The following is a 27,029-nucleotide window of genomic DNA, read 5'->3' on the forward strand; positions in this document are numbered from 1 at the left end:
CACAAGTTAGAACACACAGAAAGGAAACACACCTTTCTTTTTCCTATATTTCTAGTTTTACTAATCAACTAACACTTCAAGCCCATGGCCTCCGAGCGGCACTGCTCCTGCCTTCCTGTGGCGGGGCCAGGAATTTGGGGGGGGGGAGTTATCCTCCAGGGCAAAAAGGAGTAACCATAGATATAAATGACTATCCACCTCTAGAGCCTTCAAACTCAAGGCTGGACAAACCCAATGATGATGACTTGAATCAACCAAAAAGGCGCCAAAGAGAAGTGTAGTGCAACGAGATGCCAAACTTTCTGGTGATACACTTTCTCACCAACCAGCCTGTCGGCAAATTATCACTATTCATCGTCCAAAGATATTTGGAATCCATTGCTGGAACACCAAAAATGGTTAAACGACTGCAATCCAGAGACCTACTTATTGAAACATCCAACTCCAAACATTCCGAGTGGCTGCTCAAAACAGACATTCAGTGGGCTCCCAGTATCTATTACTCCACATAACACCTTAAATTCCTCGAAAGGCATCATAACAGAATGGGATCTACTTACAATATCTGAAGAGGAATTAGTTCAAGAACTGAGTAATTAAAAAGTAATCTGTGCCAAATGCATGATGACTAAAAACGATGGAAATCTCGTCCCAACTAGATCAATCATTTTAACTTTCAGCACCCCAGATTTGCCATCCCCAGTAAAAGCTGGATATTTAAACTGCCGAATTCGGCTTTATATTCCTAATCCCATTTGTTGTTTTAAATTCCAAAAATATGGACACTCCCAACAAGCATGCAGAGGTGATGCCATCTGTCCTGTTTGTGGTTCCAAGGAGCATACACAAGCAGACTGTTCAGCCTCGAGTTCCATTTGCCCCAACTGCAAAGAAAGTCACCCAGCCTTTTCCAAATCTTGTGAAATGTGGAAAACAGGGAAGAAAATCCAAAAATATAAAATTTTTTAGAGCACAAAGTCACATACCCTGAGGCACATAGACAGGTTATGTTGACCATGCCCAGTCGTTCATATGCTTCTCACACTCGAAGCTTTCATTCAACAGCAGTTCAAACCGGTGTATCAGTACCTCCCAGCACATCTCTAACTAACTGGGTAAAAATACATTATCGAACTCTGGAAAAGACACACATCAAACTAAAACCAGTGAATCGACCAACATCCCAATCAGTATCCCAACTGATACTCTGACAGTCCCGCATGACAAAGAAAAATTAAAAACTACTAAAGACAATAAGAAACCTGAATCATTCACCAATAGTGTGGAAATAGATGTACACCCAGATCATGAGGAACCCATACTAGAACTTCATGCAAATAACACTATGGATACTGTACGCCCCACCTTTCCAAAAAAAAAACTGAAAAAAAATGCTCCTCAAACAAAAAACAGTCAGACGAATCATCCTCAGCTAAACCTAAATGAACTACACCATCTTACAATGGAATTGCAGAGGTTTTTGTTGCAACACTGATAATATTTGATACCTAATTAACCGATATTCTCCAGTTGCCTTCTGTTAACCTCACAAATTTCTCCTTAGATAAAGAACTATTGCCTTTATCGAAGAGATCGAAATACAGCTAATGCTGCCCATGGTGGTGTAGCAATCCTAGTAAATTCTAAGATCCCAACTAAACATATCCCACTTCAAACTGAAATAGAAGCTGTTGCTGTTCGTATAACTCTCCACAGTGCAATAACACTTGTCTTGATCTACCTACCGCCAAACCATACATACTCTTTAAAAGATCTTGAAGATCTCTTTAAACAGATACCTCTACCTCTCTGTATATATTAGGGGACTTTAACGGGCACCCCCCTCCCCTTATGGGGCTTTCCTAAATTGAAAGCTTTTTAGAGGCACTAAATCTCACTATACCCAATACTGATGCACCGACACACGTACAGCTCCCAACAGGACACACCTCACCAATAGATCTCTCAATTTGTTCACTAGTACTGGTCCCGACCATAGAGTGGTATGTAATAAATGATCCCATGGGCAGTGACCACTTCCCAATAGTATGCAACTTTTTGATAGCACAGACTCCTTCAACTCAATACTGCAGAAAATGGAAATTTGTCTGAGCAGATTGGGCAAATTTCAGTCATCAATCACCCTTGGTGAGGAAAAAATCTGCCGCCAACATATTGATAATGTGACAGATTGTATCACATTGCATCTAAATGTGGCTAAAGACAATACCACTATCAAATCCACCAGGCCGAAAGCATTATAATTGCTGGTGGAATGAGAAATGCACCAAAGCAAAGAGAGAGAGAAAATAAAGCCTGGAATTTGTTTCAGCAATGACTGAGCACAGTCAATCTCGTTAATTATAAGAAATTAAGGGCAAAAGCACGCTTCATACAAAAGCAAGTCAAGAAAGAATCCTGGAGCCATTTTGCATCCAATTTTCACAGACACTGATCCCAAAATAATATGGAATAAAATTAGACAGCTGTTTGGTAAGTTTCCTACCATACCTTCTCCAATCCTCTCTATCTAATCCCGTAGATATAACTAATGCTTTGGGCAATACTTTTGCAGAAATCTCAGCAACAGCAGCCTATACTACCTCATTCCAACAAATTAAAAACAATAAAGAAAAGCATGCTATTAATTTTCAAACTGTCCACCTTCTCCCATATAACAAACCTCTGCAATATTCTGAACTGTTACATGTCATTAGAACAGCCCACGATGGTGTTGCCGGGCCAGATGGGATTTATTATGTCATGTTACAACATCTTGATGACAAAGCTTTGCGCCTCCTCCTCCTGGTCTTTTACAATCGTATATTTTTAGAAAATGTTTTTCCAGCTTCTTGGCATCACTCTACAGTTTTGGCATTCCTGAAGCCTGGAAAAGATCCATCCAACCCCTATAGCTATAAACCCATATCTCTCTCTCAAGCTGCCTCAGCAAAATCCTTGAGAAAATTATCCACCGAAGATTTGTCTGGATTACTGAGTCTGAACAGCTAATGAGCCATAATCAATATGGCTTTCATCAAAACAGGGCATGGTTAGATCTTATGGTCAAGGCTGAATTTGCCATCTGTAATGCTTTTGTCAAACATGAACATCTAGTAATGGTTTCTTTAGAGAAGGCTTTTGATACCACCTGGCAGTATGGTATACTTAGTGATCTTTACTTTCTCGGACTACAAGCCAACCTTCCTATATTTGTTCAGAATTTTCTTCATACTGGATCATTTCAAGTTCAATACCAACATGCCATTTCCACAACTTTCATCCAGGAAGGTGTTCCACAGGGATCAGTTCTGAGTGCCACTCTTTTTTGCTCTTAGAATAGATTCTATCACTAAGTAGCTTCCAAATACAGTTGAGACTTACCTTTATGCAGATGACCTTTCCATCTCTCAAAACATGAGATCTATTGAAAGACAGCTTCAGATATCACTTAATAAAATACAACAATGGGCAAGCCTCAATGGCTATCGACTCTCCCAGCAGAAAACAGTTGCTATCCGTTTTTGTAGACAATGCAAACTTCATCCAGATCCTGAACTTCAAATTTCTAACATCTCCGTCCCGGTCACCAGCAACATCAGATTTCTGGGATTAACCCTTGACAATAAGTTAAATTTCCTAGATCATATTAAAAATATACGGACTTCCTGTCTGAAAAAGTTAAACATACTCAGAGCTTTATCTGCCCAAACGTGGGGTGCAGATTGTACCTTCCTGCTTCGGTTATACAGGGCATTAATCAGATCCCATCTCGATTATGGTGCTCCCATCTATGATTCTTTGAGAATTGCAATTGGTGCATTCAGAACGTCACCAGCACATAGTCTCTACATTGATGCTCACGAGCCCCCACTAACTTTACGCAGGAAAACACTGTTGCTGAAATATGCTGTCAAGATACAAAGTTGTGCCTCTCATCCCATTCAGTCATACCTTTTCAACCCACCATTAGAAAACCTATGCAGAAACAAACCTGGCATAGTAGGTTTGTTTCTTATACTCAACCACCATGGGCTCCTCCTCCTCCTCTTTCAACCTGTGATACTTACCTTTGAGGCTTCCAGCACATCTATGAAGCAAAAGAACTGTAATAGGATTCCAGTTAAATGGTGGTCTGGTGAGTTAAGCCAACTTCGGAAGCAGGTTCATAAAGCGCGGAAAAGGGACCAAAGAAGTAAGCGTAACAATGGGTAGGAGAAAGTTAATGTACTTAAAGTAGAGTATCAGAGGATACGGAGTTCATACGTGCGTATGACATCTAAATCAAAATTAACTGCCTGGAGAAAGTTGGTTAGAACAGTGGGCAATGAGAACCCATGGAGAATTATATATAAGCTATGTACTGACAAGACTAAAATATATAATGGAGATGCAGCATACTTTATTGGAGGTGTTGACCAGGAAAGTACGAGTTGGAGAGAAAGTATGTCTGCGATTTTGGATCATCTGATTGGAGATACTATCTCTGAGCAAGACGGTGAGGAACAGATGTTGATGAAAAGGCTTAATCACGCTTACTCTGGGGTACATGACGAGGATCCCTTTAGCCTGATTGAACACTATGATGCAGTACAACGCATAAGGAACAATAAATGCCCAGGGATGGACCTCATTGAAGGGGGGTTTATTAAACGGGCTCATCGATTGATACCAGGGATTCTTTTTGAAGCTTTTAATAGCTGCCTGCGTGACTTGGCCTTTCCATCACCATGGAAGGATGCCCTATGAAAGCTGATACTGAAGGGACCATCTAGGCCAAAGAATGATCCACGATCTTATCGACCTATTGCCCTCCTCCCTGGATTGGGAAAGGTGTTTGAAAGGATGCTGGCAAGACGGATTACTAACTATACTGAAAAGAACTTAGGCTGGTCTGGCAGACAATATGATTTTCCTCCAGGTCGTGGAACAGAAGATGTGCTTTGGGCATTGCAAAACTATATATTAGGCTCGAACAGTATGTCCTTGGAATCTTTATTGACTTTGAGGGAGCTTTTGACTCCATTCAATGGAGCAGCGTTCTTATGATGCTGTTGCATGCTGTTCAACTAAGATCTTTAGTATGGTAAAGGACTACTTCACACACCGTACAGTGACTTTTAAGTCGTCGGTTGATTCTGTTGTACGAGAGGTGACCAGGGGATGCCCACAAGGATCAGTTTTTGGACCACTAATGTGGAACCTAGTTTTGGAGGACTGGTTGCGTAGGGACTTCAAGCATGTAGAGATGGTGGCATATGCCGATGATCTTGTGTTGCTTATTGAAGGAAATACACGGATGCAACTAGAAACAGGTCACAGCAAGTTTTGATAACTGGTGTAGGTTACATAAACTGACTGTATCAGGAGCCAAAACAAGGGCAATGGTCTTTAAAGATCAATTTTCGAGTAGAGACCCCCAGTTGTTAGAATGAATGGGTTGAGCCTAAAATCAGCAAGGCAATTAAAATATCTAGGCATTATGTTTGATGGATCTTTTTTGACTTTCAACTCACATGTTACTTATCTATCAGAAAAGGTGTGGAAATTTATTGTGATGATTACTCGAATCACTAGAGTTGGCTGGCGAATAAAAGGTAAGGCGCTGAACTTGCTATATGAATGTGTATTTGTCCCCATGGTAACGTATGGTGCACCAATTTGGTTTGAACATGTAAGTGGAAAAGTATTTACTAGAAAGCTCAGTTCCATTCAAAGTGTAATGCTCCTTAGGATGTGCATGGCATGCAGAACTGTGTCGACCCCAGCTTTGCAGATTGTGACTGGAAAATTGCCTATTGATCTGCATTTATTGTATTGTGCATTGGCTTACTTCATCCGTCGTGGCATTCTCTGTTCTTTTCTGAATATACAGGTGGACATTTTGGCAGATCCCAGGAAGGAAAAGACAAGAATCTTGGATGCTTTAGTAAAAGTCTGGCAAGAGCGTTGGAGTGTTTGTGATAAAGGGCAGATTACACAAAAATTTTTCCCAGATTTAAGAAATGCAGCCTCAATAAAATTCAAATGGTTTGCCCCAAACTTACAAGCTATGCTTATTAACTGGTCATGGTTCGATTAATGCAAAGTTGCATGATTTAGGAATTAATGAAATATCTAGTTGCCATTGTGGTGAAAGATAATCATGGGAACATGTTATATACAACTGTGAGGAGTACTGCGATCTACGAATCGAATTGGTATCTCAGGTTAGTAATCTCAATCTTATGGCAGAAGGCTGCGAGACAATTCTAGTTGATAAACAGGAGAACTTCTTGGCTTTCCAAGCTTTTGCAATTGCAATATTTCTTAGGCGGAAGACTTCTGCATCTGGAAGCCTTGGATTTGTAATGCGGTATGGTGTATGCCGAATTACCTAGAATTCTGTGAAATCGTGGCGGCTTGAGTCTGCTATATCCACTGCAACTCCAGCTCCTTGTGCTGGTATTTCAGCTCCTGGTGCTGCTGGCTTTCCAACAGACTGTGAACAGATGCAGATTTTTTCAATGAAGTTTGAACTTTGTCTGAAATTTAATTATACAGTAATACCCCGACTTACGCTACGCCGACTTACGCGAACTCGGAGTTACGCGGTTCTTGATTTTTTCGTTTGGCAACGCTGCCGCCCACTATCTTCAAGGTCGTTTTTCATATGTTATCGATATACGGTGCGACGGCGGAGAATGAGAGCGAAAGATGAACAAAATTTCAACTTTGCTGCTTTTATGTTTTTTATATCAGTGAAGGGGAAACACATTTCACCATAATATAACGTAAAAACCAACACAATTCCAGCTATCGGTATAATCGCAAATGCAATTAGATCGAGTTTACTACCAGTTTATAACAGATTTCACTAGCAGAAACGCAACTGGATTTTTATTGTTTTATGGTAGTAACCCCTAGAAATGTGAGGTGTTATAGCGTATCTCTGCCTTTATGGTGTTGTTTATTCAGTTGCTACATGCGAGCAGCTTTGTTTATGTGTATCAAGCGTGCCTCCTCGTTTTGTAATTGTGCTTTATTCCCTAAAAATGAGTAAAATACTTAATTAAAAGGTGTGAAAAGGAAGCGTCCTGGTGAAGACACTGCAGATTCAGAGAGAAAAAGAAAAGCAATTATCGATAAACAGAGGCGGACTGGGTCAAAAATTCTTACCCGGGAAAATTTATAGTGGCCTCATACTATGGTTTATGGCCAAAATCACACTGGCCCACCGGGGTTTCCCCGGTAAGGCTTATGGCCAGTCCGCCTCTGTCGATAGAGAAAAAATATGAAATTGTGAAACGCTTTGAGCGAAATGAAAGACCATGTGATATTGCACGTGCTACAGGCCTAAATGAAGCAACGGCGAAAAGCACATGGAACGAAGAACGCATTATAGCTACAAAGCAAGGAATAAAAAAAATTATTAGCTTGCTACGAAGAAATTCTGCGTGAAAAAAAAGAACGCGCTGTGTCGTCAGACGAATTTGTTAGATTTTATGAAGCCATCGACATCGAAATAACTTTTTAACGTAAGTCATTTGTTTTTTTAATACATATTTTGTATTAATATGTATAAAGAACTGCAATTTTATTAATATTTTTCTTCTAAACTACTGTTTTTGTTAGTCCTTGGTCCCAATTAAGCAAAATTTATATGTATTTATATGCAAAGTTGTACCCCGACTTACGCGAATTCGACTTACACGATTTTCGTCGGACCCACCTATCGCGTAACTTCGGGGTATTACTGTATGTATATTTTATTTTTTATATAATTTGATTATTTTTCAATTTGTTCATATCAATCTTTTTTGGTCATGGCAGGTTTTTTCCCTTTCCTGGGGCAAACAGGAGAGGGAGTATATGAGAGTACTGCTAAATTATGTGTAACTGACAGCAGGGTTGCCATTATCAATCATCATTCTTCTCTTCCTTAGTGATTCCCTTTTATTGCTCTCTCTCTCTCTCTCTCGGGGTAGTTCAGAAATTTTTTTTGGCTGGGGCAGCATAAGCCTCAGGCTTCCTTGGCACCATATGGCTAATGATAATAATAATTGGTTGGCTGGGACTGTTTTAAGTAATAAATATCAAATATGTGACACTTACATCTGTCAATGGAGAAAGAATACTTCACAAGCAGCAAACGTCAAACAACTTCATGCAGTTCACACTCAAAGATATATTGATTTCTCCCCAATTTATACAGATGGCTTTAAATCTAATTCAAATGTTGGAGCAGCTGCAGTGTTTCCGAATACAATTGAATCAGTATCCCTTCCACCAGAATTTAGGATATTTTTTGCTGAATTATATGCAATCAAACTAGCTTTAGAAAATCTCTATTCTGATTGTTCCTTAAAATCTGTTATTTACACTGATTCCCTCAGCTCAATTATGTCGTCGTTATGTAATTCCTCAGATAAAGTTCACCCTATTCTAGATGAAATCAGAAGCTTATTACTACAAATTAAAGAACGCAACCAACTGGTCACTTTTTATTGGATTCCAGCACATTCCGGTATTTTAGGCAATGAGCTGGCCGATAAAGCTGCAAAAAATCCAACTACCTTAGATTTAATCAATATCCCTGTTCCAACATCAGACTGCACTAACCGTACATGCGGCTTGCCTATCACAATGGACAGCACCCTGGCACTCTCAGACTAATAATAAACTCTTTCAGTTTAAACATGATCCGAAAATTTGGTGGTCCAGTTTCCATACATCGAGACGGGAAGAAGTAGTCCTTTCAAGGGCAAGAATAGGTCAATACCCATTTGACCCACCTTCATTTACTCACAGGAGATGATTCACCACAGTGTACACATTGTTCTAACAGTTTGACTGTTAAACATATTCTTATTGGTTGTCCCTACTATAAACAAGACAGAACTTCATCCTTGATCTCACTGGTTAATCTTCATAAACCAATAACTCTTGAAAATCTCATTGGTGATAAGGCAAATATTTCTGAATTTTTTGACTTCCTCAGGCAAACTGGGCTTTTTAGTTATTTCTTATTTCAGATTTTCTTCTGACTTTATGGAAAACTCATCTTTTAATATAATAAATGAATAGGCACATTATTATAGCCTTAGCAGCTTATGTGCCATTAAGCTTCCATAACAACAACATCATGATGACTCCCAGTAGCCCTTGAAATCCCTAGTACCTCGCTTTCCAAGCTGCTACTCATTCCAGTAGAATCAGTGCAAGAATTACTTCCACCTCTGCCTACGACTACTGGTTATCTATTAGTCTGTGATTTCCCCAAAGGCAACAATTTTCCAGCCCACGTATCACTGCCTCGATAGCATCAGCAAATATTCTTGCAACCTTTCTATTTAAGCATATCTCATCCCTGTAGATGCAGTCTGTTCTGTTAACAAGCACAGGCCACGCTGAGAAAAATTCTATCCCATGAGCCTTGCACCATCTCTCCAGGGCCAAAATTAATTAACAAGGCTCTCTTCATATACTCCCTCCTATCGTGTCTGGGCAGAATAGCAAACACTGTCAATTTTAACCGTAACTCGAGACTTTTTTATCAACACTGACCTGCACTTGTTAAATAAGTCCACCAATCTCCTACTCTTAATTTCATTAGTGCCAACTTGTACAACAATATCACCTTTTGTGCCCTTAAAAGATGATATCTACTCTACAATGTCATCAACTTTTGGCCCTGGGAGACATGCCCTTGTCCTGTTCCACCTATCCTTTCTGCACAATATATTTCCCGTTTATCTGACAACAGTCACCGACAATAACTAGCTCCTGTGGGACCAGTGCATTCTGTCCTGAAGGTTGCCACTGTGTTGCCTGTTGTAGAAGAGTAAACTCTGGCACTGAGTTGGGCAGCTGAGAACTTGATGAAGCCTCATTTTAATTCCTTCAAGGATATCTACTGTACTCTTCAAACTCTCATAGACGACCTTCAGAACACAGTTGGCTCCTAATTTCTTCACGGTCTCTGCACCTAACGCATTCAAAGACGTTCTCCTTGGCTAGATCATGTCCTGTTCCAGAAAGTCCACATACATTTCACAAGTTGCAAATTTTTTTTATACTGCTATGCATTGGCGAATTGCTCCCCTTTGGTTCACCCCCATGCCACAGCAGTCCTGCTACTTTGTGCCCATTGTTTTGCTGCTCTAGTCTGGGACACAGTTCCATTTAAATTCAATTTCATTTATCAACAATGAAATTTAATAAGATTAATAAATTTAATTGGTCAATCCACAACAGTTGTAGTTTTTGTACTTGCTGTTTCTCCTCCAGTTGCAGACTTGGGGGTGGGGTGGAGCTGCCTGACAATCAACACTATATGCTATGTTCCTCCTCAAGTTCTGGTTCAGTGTCTATATTCTTTGTTCTTTGTGGTTGGTTGCTCACATCCCGCTTGATTTTTTCCAAGAATGCAGGAGCTATCAGGGTCTCCATGACAATGGCCCATCTTTAGTGCACTTTGCTGTTCAGTGACCTGAACAATCAGAAACCATTTCAACCACTTGGTGGTGTGTGGTTTCATCCAATACGCTCTCATCTGTCTCTAGCTTTGTTACTTCGTCGTATGATGAATGTATTCATTTCGATGCTCCACTTCATATATTGGCTTTTTCTTCCTTCCTAGTTGGTTGCTAGTGCATTTGCACAGGAAGCACTTCCAGTTGATTGTGCTGGATGGTCTTGCCCTTCCCTTGTGGAAGCCCTGCTGGGGACAGCACCACTTGATTCACTGTCTTCCTAGGAGACTGTCTCTGACCCCTCTGCCTAAGGCCTGAACATGAGTCACTTTATGCTATGCCACACTTGATGTAGTCTATACAGTATTTCTACTTCTCATCTTCATCCAGCTGTGAAGGTGGGTCTCTTTAGCTTTGGTATTTGCACCCAGTTGTGGGTGGTGATTACACCCACTTCTCAATTTATGTAGGGGTTCCGTTCAGTGAACTTTTATGAAGTTGGAATTTGCCAAATTACACATGGCAGATTAACAAAGAAAAGTTTGTGCATTTAATATAATAATAATAATGATAATAATACAAAATAATAGTCTAATATCATATATACACACAGTATTAGACAAGAAAATGAAGATTGTGCATTTTGCATTGATTGTATGGTAGTAAGATTAATTTATAACTTATGTGTAATTAAAGAGCTAAAGTAGTGAGAGTGCTGTGACTCCGAGGAGAACTGTGAGGGATGGTTCTCCAAATCATGGCCTCACAGGATGTGCTACTTTTTTGATGTTTTGTGGATCTCTCTCTGGAATGAGACATGATCCTGCCATAACAAATTGTGTGTGTTTGATGTAAAGATTGTGAGGAAATTAGGTATCAATTTAGTGTTCTGACGGGCATTTTGAGAGCTTGAGGAACAGAGTAGATGCCCTCAAAGAAATTAAGATGGGAGCTCCAAAACACTCTCGGCTACGCACGCACCTCATCACCATAACTTGCACCTGTGCATTAGGCAGCAGAGCAGCTTCCCCCTGAGGCGCCTCCGTAGCCAGGTGGGAAGGAGCAGCAGTGCATAGCACAGGCTGCTTGATTAGACCGGGGTTCGAGCCCGTCACCACCAAATACGGAGGATGTGGAAAGGTCAGGGAATGACCAACGCATATCTTGGAGCAATATGGCCTTAGTTGCTAATGCTCCTAAAAACTAACTAACTAGAACTAACAGCTCCCCCCCCCAAGTCAGGGTGTGGTGGTCCCACAGAAGGTGGCTATTCTTGGTCACTTTATTGTCAGGGAAACAGAAAATTTATTGTACAAAAAGGATTGGTGGAATAGGACCAGGGTATTAGCATTAGTAGAGGCATTTGATGCAAGAAAGCAAGCTTATGCAGCATCAGCCAAAAAAAAAAAAAAAAAAAAAAACCCCACTTCCACTTCACCCCTCTGTTTGTTCAAAATACCTGTCCAGCTGAGCCTTAAACTTATTTAGGCTATCAACTTCCACGACAAGGGATGGAAGTCTGTTCCACCAACCAACCAACCGCTGGCTAAAGGCAAATTTCCGCACGTCTATCCTACATCTGTCTTTCCTCAATTTGAATTTATGCCCTCTCAGGTGATTATTCTGAGTGAGAGGAAGAATCCCATCAGCATTGAGCATGCTCAAACCATTCAAGGCTTTATACACCTCTATCAGATCACCTCGCTGGTGCCTAGTCTCCAGACACTGTAATTTGCAAAACTTAAGCCTTTCTTCGTAAGAGCACCCCTTTTTCCCATTCACTAATCTTGTTGCTCTTCTCTGTACTCGTTCCAGCAGCTCTACATCCTTCTTGAAATGAGGCCTCCAGACCTGTATACAGCATTCTAGGTGTGGCCTGACCATTGCCTTATACAAGGGAATAATCACCTCCTTATCCCTGCTAGAAAAATTCCTATATATATCACTGACAATACACCATAAGCTACTCTTGCAGCCCGTCTGCACTGCTAAGAGAACTTCATATCTGCCTGCACAACCACCCCCAGATCCCTTTCATTCTCCACCACTGTCAGTGTAGTACCACAGAGTTGATACGTTGCTCTGGGGTTGCTGTTTCCCATGTGTAGTACTTTACATTTGTCAATGTTAAACTTCATTTGCCACCTCTCAGCCCATCTGCTCAACCTTTCCAGATCCTGTTGCAGCAGTGTAGTGTCCTTGACAACCCTGCCTACCTTTTGTATCGTCTGCAAACTTCGACATTAAGCTTGATATACCATCATCAATATCATTTATGAATACAGAAAACAATAATGGACCCAACACTGAGCCCTGAGGGACTCCACTAATAACATTAGTCCACGACGAGCAGTGTCCATTGATTACCACTCTCTGTCTTCTCCCCCTCAGCCACCCCTTTATCCACAGCAGCAATTTGCCTCCAATGTCACACTGCTCCAATTTGTGCAGCAGTCTTCCATGTGCAACAGTATCAAAAGCCTTTCTAAGATCCAAGTATATAATATCAAAGTTATTCCCTGCATCCAGTTCCTTTGTGACTGCATCATAGTATCCAATCAAATTGGTCAGGCAAGACTTCCCCTTCACAAAACCATGCTGTGTCCGAGCTGTAACTGAAGTCTTGTCTAAATGATCCTGGTGCTTCTTTAACTATGATGGGCCCCTCAATTTAGTTCCTTCGAGGGCATCCACCCTGTCCTTCAAGATCTCATATAGGCCCATAAGAACGCTGAGTTGTTGTCTGATTTTGATACACTCCTTGCATCGCACACACACACACACACACACAAAGACATCCCCCATGGCAATATCATGTCCCGTACCTGAATGCTCCACAAACATCATGCAAGCTGTGCATTTTAGAAGGCTGTGATTCAGAAGGCAACTGCCCCCCTCAGTTCTCCTCAGAGCCACAGCACTTCCATTAGCTTGAGCCTTTTGTTTTGCTGCTCTGGTCTGAGTCATGATTTCTTTTAATTTAAATAAAATTTCAATTTCAGTTTATAACCCTAACTTATCTCCCAACACAGATATAACGGGATATATATTTTTTAGTGTCAAGTATTAAATATCTCCGAGTTCCCTTTATATAACTTCCGTGTTAGTTATGTCTGCCATGGGCAAAAGTTGATTATATTGTAGAGCAGATTGTCCTCTTTGAATGGACAAAAATATGACGTCGTTTCATTGGCATCAAATGACGATTCAATTTAATGACATCAAAAGTATTAGATCTGAGAATTTACTTAAGTACAGAACAAGGTTGAATAAAAGTTGAGTTAGAGTTTAATTTGAAAGTGTCTGCAATTCTGCCCAGACATGATAGGAAGGAGTACATGTTAAGAGCCTTGTCAATCAATTTTACTTGGAGAGATTGTGCAAGGCTCACAGGAGTAGAATCTTTTTCAGCGTGGTGAGTGCTTGCTAACAGAAGACTGTCTCTACAGGGATGGGATATATTTCAATAAAAAGGGTGCACGAATATTTGCTGGTGTTATCAGGCAGTGTTAGGTTTGTTGGAAAGCTTCTAGCTTGTGGGGATACACAGACTAATAGATTAACTATAGCTACAGGCAGAAGTGAAATTAATTCTTGCACTACTTCTATTGGAATGTGCAGCAACTAAGAAAGCAAGGTGCTGGGGATTTTGAGGCCTACTGTGGGTCATCAAGGAAGAAAGAAATGCAGGGCTGTATTAGGGTAACTAAGAGTAAGAACAGGTTCAGGTATACTTGCATGTATGTCAGTGCTAGGAGCAAAGTAAATAAATTTGATGAATTTGAAGTGCCGGTCAAGTGATCAAATTCGGACATTGTACAGATATCAAGGGATATGGTACCCCTCAGATATAAGTAATGCAGAATTTGAATATTGGGAGTACAATGTTTACAGAAAGGACAAGAGGCGAGGTTATACTCCTAGTTATGAAACATATAAAATCTAAGGCAGTGCATCTAGTTGACATGGTTGGCCAGTGTAATGTAGTCAGTTTGGTGTGACACAAAAATGAGAGTAGGAGTGTGTCCTAGGCCAAACAACTGCACAGTGAAATAGAGAGGTGCAGTAAATCAGAATGTCTTATAATGATTAATTATAACTTTCCACATATTGACTGGAACTTGTGGGTTGATCACTCACACTAGCAAGACTTTTGTGGACTTATTGGATGACCATTTTCTACAGCAGTGATTCTTTATGCATTAAGAATCTGCAGATAAAAGAACCACTGTGCAGCAGTGATCATAGTGTATTGATCTGGGACTGACTTAAAGTTGTAACCACCATCAGGGGTAAAGGGAAGGGTTTTCGCTTTTGTAAAGGAGACTATAATGGTCTCAGACAGTTTCTAAATTTTGTGCAGTGAAACCAACCAACTAATGATAATACAAACAAATTCTAAATGGGAAGCATTCAGGGAAATAATCATGGAAGTTACTAGGCCTTTTATACCAACCAAGAAATACTTTTTGAGGCTTATACCTAAATGGATGTCAAATGAACTGTTCAGACATGTGGCAGAGAAGAGAAATGTATGGGATGCATATAAATTATCAGATACAGAAGCCAACTGAAGGTATAAAGTAGTCTGCTATCAAGTCACAAAAGAGTTTAGACAAGCCAAGGCAGATTACAAGACATCTCCGGCAAAGAAAGCTAAGAAAGACTTCTTTAATTACATTAACAGTAGAAAGAAGTGGTTGAATCATATAGGTCCACTTGATATTGATGATTTAACTGTTAATGAACCTACACAAGTTGCTGACAGGCTGAATAGGTATTTTGCATCTACATTCATGCATGAGGAATTCTTTATGGATGCAGCTGGCAGAAGCTATAATAGGAAGATGAATGATTTTCTGATAACTAAGAGGAAAGTGGAAGAGAAATTGTCGAATTTAAACTTAAAAAAGGTACCTGGGGTGGATGGGATCTATCCACTAATATATTAAGGGAGGCAGCAAAGTGGGTAAGCAAACCCTTAACCATAATTATGAGAGCATCTCTGGATTCAGGGGAGGTCCCTGTGGATTTGAGATGTTCAAATGTATCCCTATTTCAGAAAGGAGAATCAGAGTGACATAAGTAATTGCAGACCTGTTAGCTTAACTTCTGTTCTAGAGAAAATGAAGTCTCCGATTAAAGAAAAGTAATATAGAACCATCTATACAGGAGGGCGGTTATACTTCAGTCACAGCATGAATTTATTAAAGGGAGATCTTGTCTGACCAATTTGATTGGATACTTTGTTTTAGTGACAAAGGAACTGGATGGATGAAAAAAAAAATTTTGATATCATAGATTTGGATTTACAGGAAAGGTTTGGATACTGTTGCACATAAAGACTGCTGTACAGATTGAAGCAGTGTTGCATTAAGGGAAAGTTACTGCTGTGGATAAAGGGATGGTTGATTGGGAGAAGACAGAGTGGTTATGAATGAACACTGTTCTTCATGGACTAATGTTATTAGTGGAGTCCCATGGGGTTTGGTGATGGGCCCAATGTTGTTTTCTGTATTTATTAATGATATTGATGAGTGTATATCAAGCTTAGTGTCTACTGTTTTCAGATGAATATAAAGGTTGGCAGGGTGCTTAATGACAGTAATGAAGGCATGCTGCTGCAGCAAGATCTAAAAAAATTAGGCAGATGGGTTTAGAAATGGTTGTTGAAGTTTAACATTGACAAATGCAAGGTACTGTATATGATTAGCAGTAATCTCAGGGTAGTGGAGAATGAAAATGACCTGGGAGTAATTGTGCAGTCTGATATGAAGTCTGAACAGTGCAGACAGGTGCCAAGACATCACACAGGGTTTTGCAAGTGATATACAGGAATTTTGCTAGCAGGAATAAGGAGGCGATTATCCCATTGTATAAGGCAGTGGTCAGACCGCATCTTGAATACTGCATATAGGTCTGGAGGCCTCATTTTAGGAAGGATAATAGAGCTGGTGGAATGGGTACAGAGAATGGCAAAGAGATTGGTTAGGAGAACAAAGTGGTCCTCTTACCAAGAAAAGTTTCAGTTCTGCAATTTGCAGCATCTGGAGACTAGGCACCTGCAAGGTAATCTGATTGAGGTGTTAAGGCATTGAAATGCTTGAGCAAGCTCAATGTTGATGGGATTCTTCCACTTGCTCAGACTATGTACAGAGGGGCATAAATTCAAATTGAGGTAGGATAGTTGCAGCAAAGATATGCTAAAGTTTACCTTTAGCCGATGGGTAGTTGATTAGCATTAGCATTAGTAGAGGCATTTGATGCAAGAAAGCAAGCTTATGCAGCATCAGCCAAAAAAAAAAAACCCACTTCCACTTCACCCCTCTGTTCGTTCAAAATACCTGTCCAGCTGAGCCTTAAACTTATTTAGGCTATCAACCTCCACCACAAGGGATGGCAGTCTGTTCCACCAACCAACCACCCGCTGGCTAAAGGCAAATTTCCGCACGTCTATCCTACATCTGTCTTTCCTCAATTTGAATTTATGCCCTCTCAGGTGATTTTTCTGAGCTAGAGGAAGAATCCCATCAGCATTGAGCATGCTTAAACCATTCAAGGCTTTATACACCTCTATCAGATCACCTCGCTGGTGCCTAGTCTCCAGACACTGTAATTTGCAAAACTTAAGCCTTTCTTCGTAAGAGCACCCCTTTGTTCCATTCACTAATCTTGTTGCCCTTCTCTGTACTCGTTCCAGCAGCTCTACATCCTTCTTGAAATGAGGCCTCCAGACCTGTATACAGTACTCTAGGTGTGGCCTGACCATTGCCTTGTACAATGGAATAATCACCTCCTTATCCCTGCTGGAAAAATTCCTGTATATCATTGACAATACTCCATGAGCTACTCTTGCAGCCCGTCTGCACTGCTCAGAGAACTTCATATCTGCCTGCACAATCACCCCCAAGTCCCTTTCATTCTCTACCACTGTCAGTGTAGTACCACAGAGTTGATACGTTGCTCTGGGGTTGCTGTTTCCCATGTGTAGTACTTTACATTTGTCAATGTTAAACTTCATTTGCCACCTCTCAGCCCATCTGCTCAACCTTTCCAGATCCTGTTGCAGCAGTGTAGTGTCAGTAGTGTCCTTGACAACCCTGCCAACCTTTGTATCATCTGCAAACTTGGACATTAAGCTTGATATACCATCATCAATATCATTTATAAATACAGAAAACAATAATGGACCCAACACTGAGCCCTGAGGGACTCCACTAATAACATTAGTCCACGATGAGCAGTGTCCATTGATTACCACTCTCTGTCTTCTCCCACTCAACCACCCCTTTATCCATAGCAGCAATTTGCCTCCAATGTCACACTGCTCCAATTTGTGTAGCAGTCTTCCATGTGCAACAGTATCAAAAGCCTTTCTAAGATCCAAGTATATAATATCAAAGTTATTCCCTGCATCCAGTTCTTTTGTGACTGCATCATAGTATCCAATCAAGTTGGTCAGGCAAGACTTCCCCTTAACAAAACCATGCTGTGTCTGAGCTATAACTGAAGTCTTGTCTAAATGATCCTGCAGTGCTTCTTTAACCAGTGCCTCCATTAATTTTCCTGGAACAGAAGTTAAGCTCACAGGTCTATAGTTACTTGTGTCAGCCTTTGATCCTCCTTTGTGAATTGGGGTCACATTTGCACATTTCCAGTCTATGGGTACCTCCCCTGAGTCCAAGGAAGCTCTCATAATTATGGCTAAGGGTTTGCTTACTACCTTTGCTGCCTCCTTTAATATAACTGGATAGATCCCATCCACCCCGGGTGCCTTTCTTGTGTTTATCTTCAACAGTTTCTCCTCCACTTTACTCCCAGTTATTTCAAGATTCTGTAGCTTACTGCTAGAGTTGAATACACCTCTGGCATTCCCCTTGCTGAATAACTCCTCATGTGTGAATGTCGATGCAAAATATTCATTTAGTTTGTTAGCTACCTGAGCAGGATCATCAACAGTTGACCCATCAATATCAAGTGGACCAATCTGATTCATCCCCTTCCTTCTAGAGTTTACATAAGTAAAGAACTCTTTGCTGTTTTTCTTTGCATCCCTTGCCAAGGATTTCTCGTAATCTGCTTTCGCCTGCCTAACTTCCTTTGTAACTTGGTTGCATATCAACTTGTATCTATCATAGGCTTCTGTGTCATGTGTTAATTTGTAAGTATCCCATGCATTTTTCTTCTCTGCCATATGCCTCATTAGTTCATCTGACATCCATTTTGGCCTAAACCTTGAACAATATTTCTTAGTTGGTATGTAAAGCCTAGTAGCTTCCAAGATACGTTCTTTGAATGCTTCCCATTTTGAATTTGCTGTTGGTAACATCATCAGTTGGTCCCACTGTATAGAATTTAAATACTGTCTCAGTCCATCGTAGTCGCCTTTACGGAAGCAATAACCCTTCCCTTTACACCTAATGGTAGTTACCTCTTTGAGTAAATCCCACTTCAGCACACTGTGATCACTGCCACCTAGTGGTTCATTTATCTGCAGATTCTTAATGCAGGAAGAATCACTGCTGATAATCAAATCAAGAGTATTACTCCCTCTAGTTGCCTCCTGAACATGCTGATGTAGAAAACAATCATCCAATAAATCCACAAAAGCCCTGCTAGTGTGTGAGTAACCAGCCCCCAAATTCCAGTCAATATCTGGGAAATTAAAATCTCCCATTATAAGACTCTCTGATTTACTAGCCCACTCTATTTCCCTGTACAGTTCCTTATTATACTCATCAGAGTCATTAGGCCTATAGCACACTCCTACTCTCAATTTTGATCTCCCAATGCTTATGTCACACCAAACTGACTCAACACTGCACTGTCCAGCGATGTCGACTGGCTTCACTTCCTTGGTTTTTATGTGTTTCTTAACTAATAGCATAACCCATCCCCCCTTCCTATCCTGTCTATCCTTTCTGTAGACGTTGTACTCCCCAAATTGCAGTTCTGCATCCCTTATATCTGTGTGACACCATGTCTCTGATATCCCAACAATATCTGCCTTTGATGTTTTGAGCAATACCTCAAATTCATCAAATTTATTTACTAAACTCCTAGCATTGGTGTACACGCAAGTATACCTGCACCTGTTTCTATTCTTAGCTACCCTAACACAACCCATGTGTTTATTTGTACCGCAATGGCTCCCAGCAGTCTCTGAAATACCATGCATCTTGTTTTTCAGGCTTCTGCTCATTCTAATAGAAGCAGTGCAAGAATCTCTTTCACCTCTGCCAGTGGCTACTGTCAATCTATTGGTCTTTGTCTCCCCCCAAGCTAGCAGTTTTCCGACCCACCTAACACTGCCTCGATAGCATCAGCAAATATTCTTGCACCCTTTCTATTTAAGTGTACCCCATCCCTGTAGAAGCAATCTCTCCTGTTAACAAGTACAGTCCAGGCTGAAAAAAATTCTACCCCTTGAGCCTTGCACAATCTTTCCAGGGCCGAATTGATCGACAAGGCTCTCATCATATACTCCCTCCTATCGTGTCTGGGCAGAATTGCAGACACTTTCAAATTCAACCCTAATTCTCGGCTTTTGTTCAACAGTGACCTGTACTTGTTAAGTAATTCTGCCGGTCTCCTACTCTTAATATTATTAGTGCCAACGTGTACAACTATATCACCTTTTGTGCCCTTAAAAGATGATATTCGCTCTACAACGTCATCAACCTTTGCCCCTGGCAGACATACCCTGGTTCTGTTCCACCTATCTTTTTTACAAAGCATGTTCCCCGTTTCCCTGACAATAGAGTCACCAACAACTACTAGTTCCTTCGGGACCAGCGCATTCTGCCTTGGGGGTTGTCTCTGTGTCACGCGATGCCCAAGTGCAAGCTCTGGCGTTGATGTGGGCAGCTGAGAGCTTGATGGGCCCCTCAATTTAGTTTCTTCGAGGGCATCCACCCTGTCCTTCAAGCTCTCATATAGGCCCACAAGAACGCCGAGTTGTTGCCTGATATCGATACACTCCTTGCATCGCGCACACACAAAGACATCCCCCTTGGCAGTATCATGTCCCGTACCCGATTGCTCTGCAAACATCAAGCAAACAGTGCATTTTATAAGGCTGTGAGTCAGAGGACAACTGCCCCCCTCAGTTCTGCTCTGAGCCACAGCGCTTCCATTAGCTTGAGCCTTTTGCTTTGCTGCTCTGGTCTGAGTCATGATTCTATTAATTTATTAATTAATTATAATTAATTATGTTATGTTATTAATTATATTACATTTGTAATCTAAGTCGTTATATGTATTTATTTAAACGTACAATTTAACTGCTAACGAAGTTCAACTAACGCTATCTAGTACGGCATACAACTATCGTATCACAATGGCGGGAAAATTACGAACGCTAGCGGAGTTGAAACACGTGGAAACCTTTACCGATACTTTTATGCAATTACAAGGCCGAGTAAAGAATAAATACACCAAGTTAATCAGAAAATCACAAAATAATGTTATACTACTAAATTTAAATCAAAAGTTTTAGAAAAACAATAATTTCAAATCAATAAATAAGAAAAATCCACTTAGCGGCTTGGAACACGACCGTCTCTAGTAGCCTCGTCAGCAGACTGTCTGATTGCTGGAACAAACTTTCATCTGCTGTTGTGGAGGGATGGATAGGTTATTATTTTTTTTAATTTATTTATTTATTTATTTTTATTTATTTAAAAAAAATTTTTCTTTTTTTGGCTGATGCTGTAATAAGTTTGCTTTCTTATGTCATTTGCCACTATTAATATTAATACTAATTATTGTATTCAGTAGTACACATGTACATTATATGTGTACACGTACACACTTTCATATATGTGAAGGCTTAACTATAAACGGGGTAACTGGTTTCAGACTTTAAAATAATTTGTCCAAATACGCTGTTTAATTTTCTCTGCACGTTTTAAAAGAGAATTATGGAGATGGATGACACTGGTTTATTCACATATGCAGTTAGGCTACACGTTAAGAAACCTTGTACAAGTTCTAATCCTTGATGAATGGCTTTGAATGAAATTTCTTTCTCCATCAAAATATAGGTTCTGCTTCATCTCTGAAAATTTCAAGTTCCATTACATCTGCAATAAGTTCTTCATTCATGCAGTGTCTGCATCCACTCTGGCATGGTCTTCAAAACATTTCCAGGTTTAGATGATGACTCACATCGTCAAATTTCTTCAGTATTAATATTGATTACTGTTTCTTTACCGAAACACATAAATACCTTGCCTGCAAAATGTTGATTTCCATTGTTTTGCTTTTGATATACAGCACAATTTGTTTAATAGCATTCTTTAATAGTATTTTTTTTTTTTTTTTTTTTTTTTTTTTAAATAAACACTGGATTACACCTTGATCAAGTGGATCAATATCATATTTGGTGGTAGTTACTTAACATTGATTTCACAAAAGCAATATAGAATACAGTTATCCACAAACTGCAGAATTTTTCCATTCTTTTCACTCTAATCTATGATCCATCCATCATAGATTTTTAATGATATTGTGCCTTTTGGTTTTCCCGATACATAGTCAGCAAATTCTTCAGACCTTTAAAACTTCGGGGCTACTGAGCTTTCTCAGTGATTAAGAAAAGAAACTTCTCTTTGCTAAACATATTTGCTTCTAGAAGGATGAATGGTTGATCTGTTGTTTTGCTTTTTTTCTGCCACTATTTCTCAACTTTAAATGTGAACTTTTTATCTGGTAGCAACTTAAAAGAATACTCCACCTTTATCGGCATCAAAGATGCTATTATGGTTGTTTGTTATTGAAACATTTTTTAAACAATTCTCTTTTCATTCCTTCATAGCTTCAGTAACAGTGGCTGCACTTTTTTGAAAGGAAATTTCTGAAACCTTAAGTCCAGCTTAATCTCCATATTCATCTGACATGCAAATGATTTAGTCTTAGTTTCTAAAAGATATCAGTCTGTGGGAGCATTTTTTTAAGCACATCATCATCATCACTAACCATTCCATCAACCTTTTCAAGATCTGAATGCTTTGCCATCCCTGCTCTGATTCTCCCCAGTGCAGCAGACCTCCCATGTTTGTTGTAGATTTTTCTAGCTTTTGGTCTTTTGGAATGATGAATTTTATACTCTTAGGAATTCACATCTCACCAACTTTTAAAATGTTAATTTTTTTCTGAAATTGGCAAAACTCTCCATTTTGTAAAAGCCATATTGATAAACATACAGTTTATTTATACTGTATAATGAAATGAACTTCTAGTCAAAGTTAACTTTATTATTCAAATGAGCATGAGAAATTTGCAGTGAACATGGAGAATCACTGTTGTGTGATTCTTCATGGACAGCCTACAAGCTCATCATTAGCTTCAATAAATTAACATTCTTTAATTTTAAAATGTGAATATTGCCAAAAAAAGTAAAAATTAGCATAGAATGTGGGGAATCTTTGGGTCATAGAGAATTTGACCATCTTTCAAGGTTGTATTAATGAACGTGAAATTGGGATTAAATTGGCTGGAGCTTCAACTGTACTACATTTGTCAAACCTGTGAAACATAAAGAGAGAGGAATTAGATATAGATGTAATTAGATGTAGATATTTATATGGTATGCTCTGTTTTATAATTTACTGTGATTTGTTTTAATTGTTTCATTTATTTGTTTAGTTAAACAGAGTTCATGAATTAGGAGAACAAATAGGAAAGAAACTTGCTTCAGCTGAAAAACTTGGTGCAGGGGGAAATGTCGAAGAATCTTTGAAATTGATGGAGGAAGTAGAAGAAATAAGAAGAAATAAATCATTAGCAGAGGTAAAAATTTCTCTGAGTTATTGTATTGCTTAAGTAGTTTAATTTATAATGTTTTCTACTAGAAATATGAAGGCATAATATATATATATATATATTGTGCCTTTATTTCTAGTTTTGGTTTTTTTGTTGGTTTCTATTTTAGTTTTATTTTATTTTAGTTAGTTTAGTCCCTATTTGTGGTATTTCACGTAATTCGGAACTGGCACCTTACGAGTGTGGGGAGCCACTAAATTCTTATGTATTGGCTCTAAATTTTAAAATTGATTTATTATTTTGAATTGGATTTTCTAAATTTATTTGGAGATTTTTTGCTACAATTTTTAGTCATACCTTTTCTTCTCCTTCCCTGTTGATTAATTATTGTGTTTAATTTATTATTTTTCGCTCAACAGTTTTGCCATGCTACTGGCATTAATTTTGATTTATATTTAAAAATCATTAATATCAGTTATACATTGAGCATCATGTGGAGGAATGTGCATTTTGCTGCCTCTAATGATAGCTTTATATTTATTTTCTTAATTTTCGTATTATATTTTGTACCATTGTTTTATTTTTTAACTACTTCATTATGTTAATATATGTAAATAAAATGGTAGTAGTGGATTTAATGTGCTTATGCTGCACCTGTACCGCCATCTATAGTATTTTATTTATTTGTTTATATAAGCTGGTTAAGCTTACATTGTCAGTGGTGTGGCTCTGTGCTGGAGTGCTAGTCTGTCTGTTCTATATTTTTATTTTTCGCTGCATAAGGACCACTGCTATTCAAATCCTTTGCATTGGCAGTTCGATTGGGGGATCAAGTGGCATCTGATCCTTCGATCGGTTCGCCTTTGTGACAATTTGTTTAGCAATTGAAATGCAGCGATTCACTGACCATTATTGGCCTGTGGTCCTCTGTTGATATGGGGCATAATGGTCAGACTATTTTTGTTATTTTGGTTTTATTTTATTGTAGTTAGTTTAGTCTCTATTTGTGATATTTCACATAATTTGGAACTGGCACCTTACGGGGGGGGTGCTAAATTCTTACGTAATTGGCTCTAAATTTTAAAATTGATTTATTATTTTGAATTGGATTTTCTAAATTTATTTGGAGATTTTCTGCTACAATTTTTAGTCTTACCTTTACTTCTTCCCTGTTGATTAATTATTATGTTTAATTTATTATTTTTCGCTCAATAGTTTTGCCATGTTACTGGCATTAATTTTGATTTATTTTTAAAAGTCATTAATATCAGTTATATATATATATATATATATAAAAGATAAATAAATAAAAGATAGGAGGTTATGCTTTTAGTATGGAGAGGGAGAACAGCAGGTAGTGTAATCAACCAGTGGGTTAGCTAAAATGGAAAGCCAGTCATAAAATAACACAATTCGAACCCTGCAACACAGAAAGTCAAAAATATTATATTATAAGTACTTAGTGCTGTACTTCAGATGATTTCAATGTCGCTAACGAGGGCCAGCCATCAAAATCAGTCAAAATGCAGCAAAAAGTAAGGCCTCTGTTTCTAACATGAAATATACATGCCGACCGGGCTAGACGGGTGGGTAAAGTGCCTGCCTGGCAACCCAAAGGTCGCGGGTTCGATTCCCGCCTCGGGCTTGGATCAAAGTACTGCAAAAACCTAGGGAGGTGCATTATGGCCACAGAAGCCTATGCGCCAACAACTACCAAAAAAAAAAATATATATATATATATATATATATATATATATACAAAGGGTACTAGGAAAGTTTTGCAATACAGCTTTATTTATTTAATTTTTTCAAAGTAATTTCCTCTACATTCAATACACCTCTCCATCCTCTGAAACCAATCTTTAAACCAGTTCTGCCAAGTTTCACTAGGGAGTACAGCACACTCGTTGTCCCAAGCCCGTAGAAGGTCCTCATCACTGGAAAACCGCCTCCCTTTTAGCTTCATTTTCACATGCGGGAACAGTGCAAAGTCACAGGGAGCAAGGTCTGGCCTGTAGGGAGGGTGCTCGAGAAGTTTCAGTCCTGTCTTGGTCAAATATTTGGTGCAGGCTTTGGCGCGGTTAGCTGGAGCATTATCGTGATGGAGGTACCAGGTGTCCATTCTTGACTTTGGCCGCAGGTTCTTCATAGATCCAATGACTTTAGGCAGGCATTGTTCAGTATACCACTTAGCTGTGACTGTCTTCTGCGTGTCCAAAACGACACGTTCTACAATTCCACTCGATTTGAAAAATACAGCTATCATTTTCTTCTTTACAGATCGGGATTTTCTGACAATTACGGGTGTGTCGTCATCATCAAAGACCCAAACTTTGTTTTGAGCCTTGGTCGGCAGATCGTAATAGTACAGCCAAGTCTCGTCACCTGTCACGATGTTGTTCACATACCGAGATTGTCCCTTATCAAACTTTTTTAACATCTCCCGGCACCAAGTCACACGTCGTGTCATCTGCTCTGCAGTCAGTTGATGCGGCACCCAGAGAGAACAAAGTTTCTTCACGTGGAAATGATCTTGCAGAATCGAACGAATTGCTGGTGCATTTAGGCCCAAAGTATCCTCTGTCTGTTGGTAGGTCACTCGCCTGTTTTCGTCAAGCATTTTCCTCACAGCAGTAACGTTTTCCTCCGTAACTGACATTCGTGGCCTTCCCGGCCTCTCAGAATCCTCCAGAGTGAAATTTCCCCTTTGGAATTCTCTATACCACCTGAATTTCATTGTACGATGTGGACAATCATCATCTAGTGCAAGAGTCATTTCTTCTAAGCACTGGTCTATGGTTAAACCACGCACGAAATTATACCGCAAAACTGTCCTTATCTCATTGCGTGACCACGATGCCATCGCAAGCACTTTACACTCTCACTACTAATGAATAACTGAGCCCATCGACTTGGCGCGGTGGCTACTATGCACGTATGAACATGTCTCAACATGCAGCAACAAGCAGCTTCCTGTGATTCATTGTTACGTCATATTGCAAAACTTTCCTAGTACCCTTTGTATATATATACGTAGCACATGGTAAAAAGTTACCAGGTTTTTAGTTTACTGTTAATGTTTGGAAGCCAGGTTCATCGTAATGCTAACATATATGTCATGGCTGACCCGACAGAGGTGGAGAAATGATAGATAATATGCCAATATATAGGTAGTAAAAAATTACTAAAGATCATTGAAAGTTGAAATCATGAGATGGAGCAGACGGTCATGAATTGTGCTTGTTTCAATGACTATATGGTATGTAGAAATGACCTCTGGCGTTGGAATGCAGTAAGACATAAGGAGTTGATTGGTGGATTAAACACAATGAGGCCACAAGTCCCAGGATAGGGGAGAAGGCATAACGTACAAAATAGTGTGAAAAAGACGCTGAATTTTGTATGAGGCAAAGTCAGTATGTATAGCAGTAAAATAGCATCTTGATATCGCTTTCGAAACCTAATCACGCACAAGAAATAAAAGATAGGGATTCATAACAGTAAAAAGGAGAGTGAGGATGAGAGGAATTAGTAGTGCTCGGGTAGTTCAGGGTTGCTTGCCCGTTCCTGTAGTAGGACCCTGAACGTAATTTCTGGTACTGTGTCTCACGTGTTTAAGTGAATAATGTTAATGATGGTGGAGGTAGACCATTATATTACCATTTAAGTTTTATTACCATTCATGATGAAAATATAATTACATATAATGCCAATAAAAATAGTGAAAAAATACTCCTATGATAACCAATTGGTGGGCACAAGTTTTTCAAACCATGAGACACCAAAAAGGTTAAGGAGTATTATTGCCTA

The 27,029-nt window shown here is 39.4% G+C and overlaps 1 protein-coding gene across 6 annotated transcripts in view; it reads left to right on the forward strand.

Annotated features, from left to right (window-relative positions):
* The window catches only part of LOC150076415 (putative RNA-binding protein Luc7-like 2), a 222,315-nt gene that overhangs the window by 140,528 nt on the left and 54,758 nt on the right, over window positions 1-27,029 (forward strand). For all 6 annotated transcript variants that reach the window (XM_090387884.1, XM_090387885.1, XM_090387889.1 and 3 more), the window contains one exon: window positions 23,103-23,246. In XM_090387884.1, coding sequence (XP_090244010.1) covers window positions 23,103-23,246 — 144 coding nt within the window. The remainder of the gene's footprint in view (window positions 1-23,102; window positions 23,247-27,029) is intronic.

This window comes from Mastigoproctus giganteus, chromosome 13, assembly GCF_048544385.1.
Source record: "Mastigoproctus giganteus isolate SK-2022 chromosome 13, ASM4854438v1, whole genome shotgun sequence".
NCBI classification, from domain to species: domain Eukaryota; kingdom Metazoa; phylum Arthropoda; class Arachnida; order Uropygi; family Thelyphonidae; genus Mastigoproctus; species Mastigoproctus giganteus.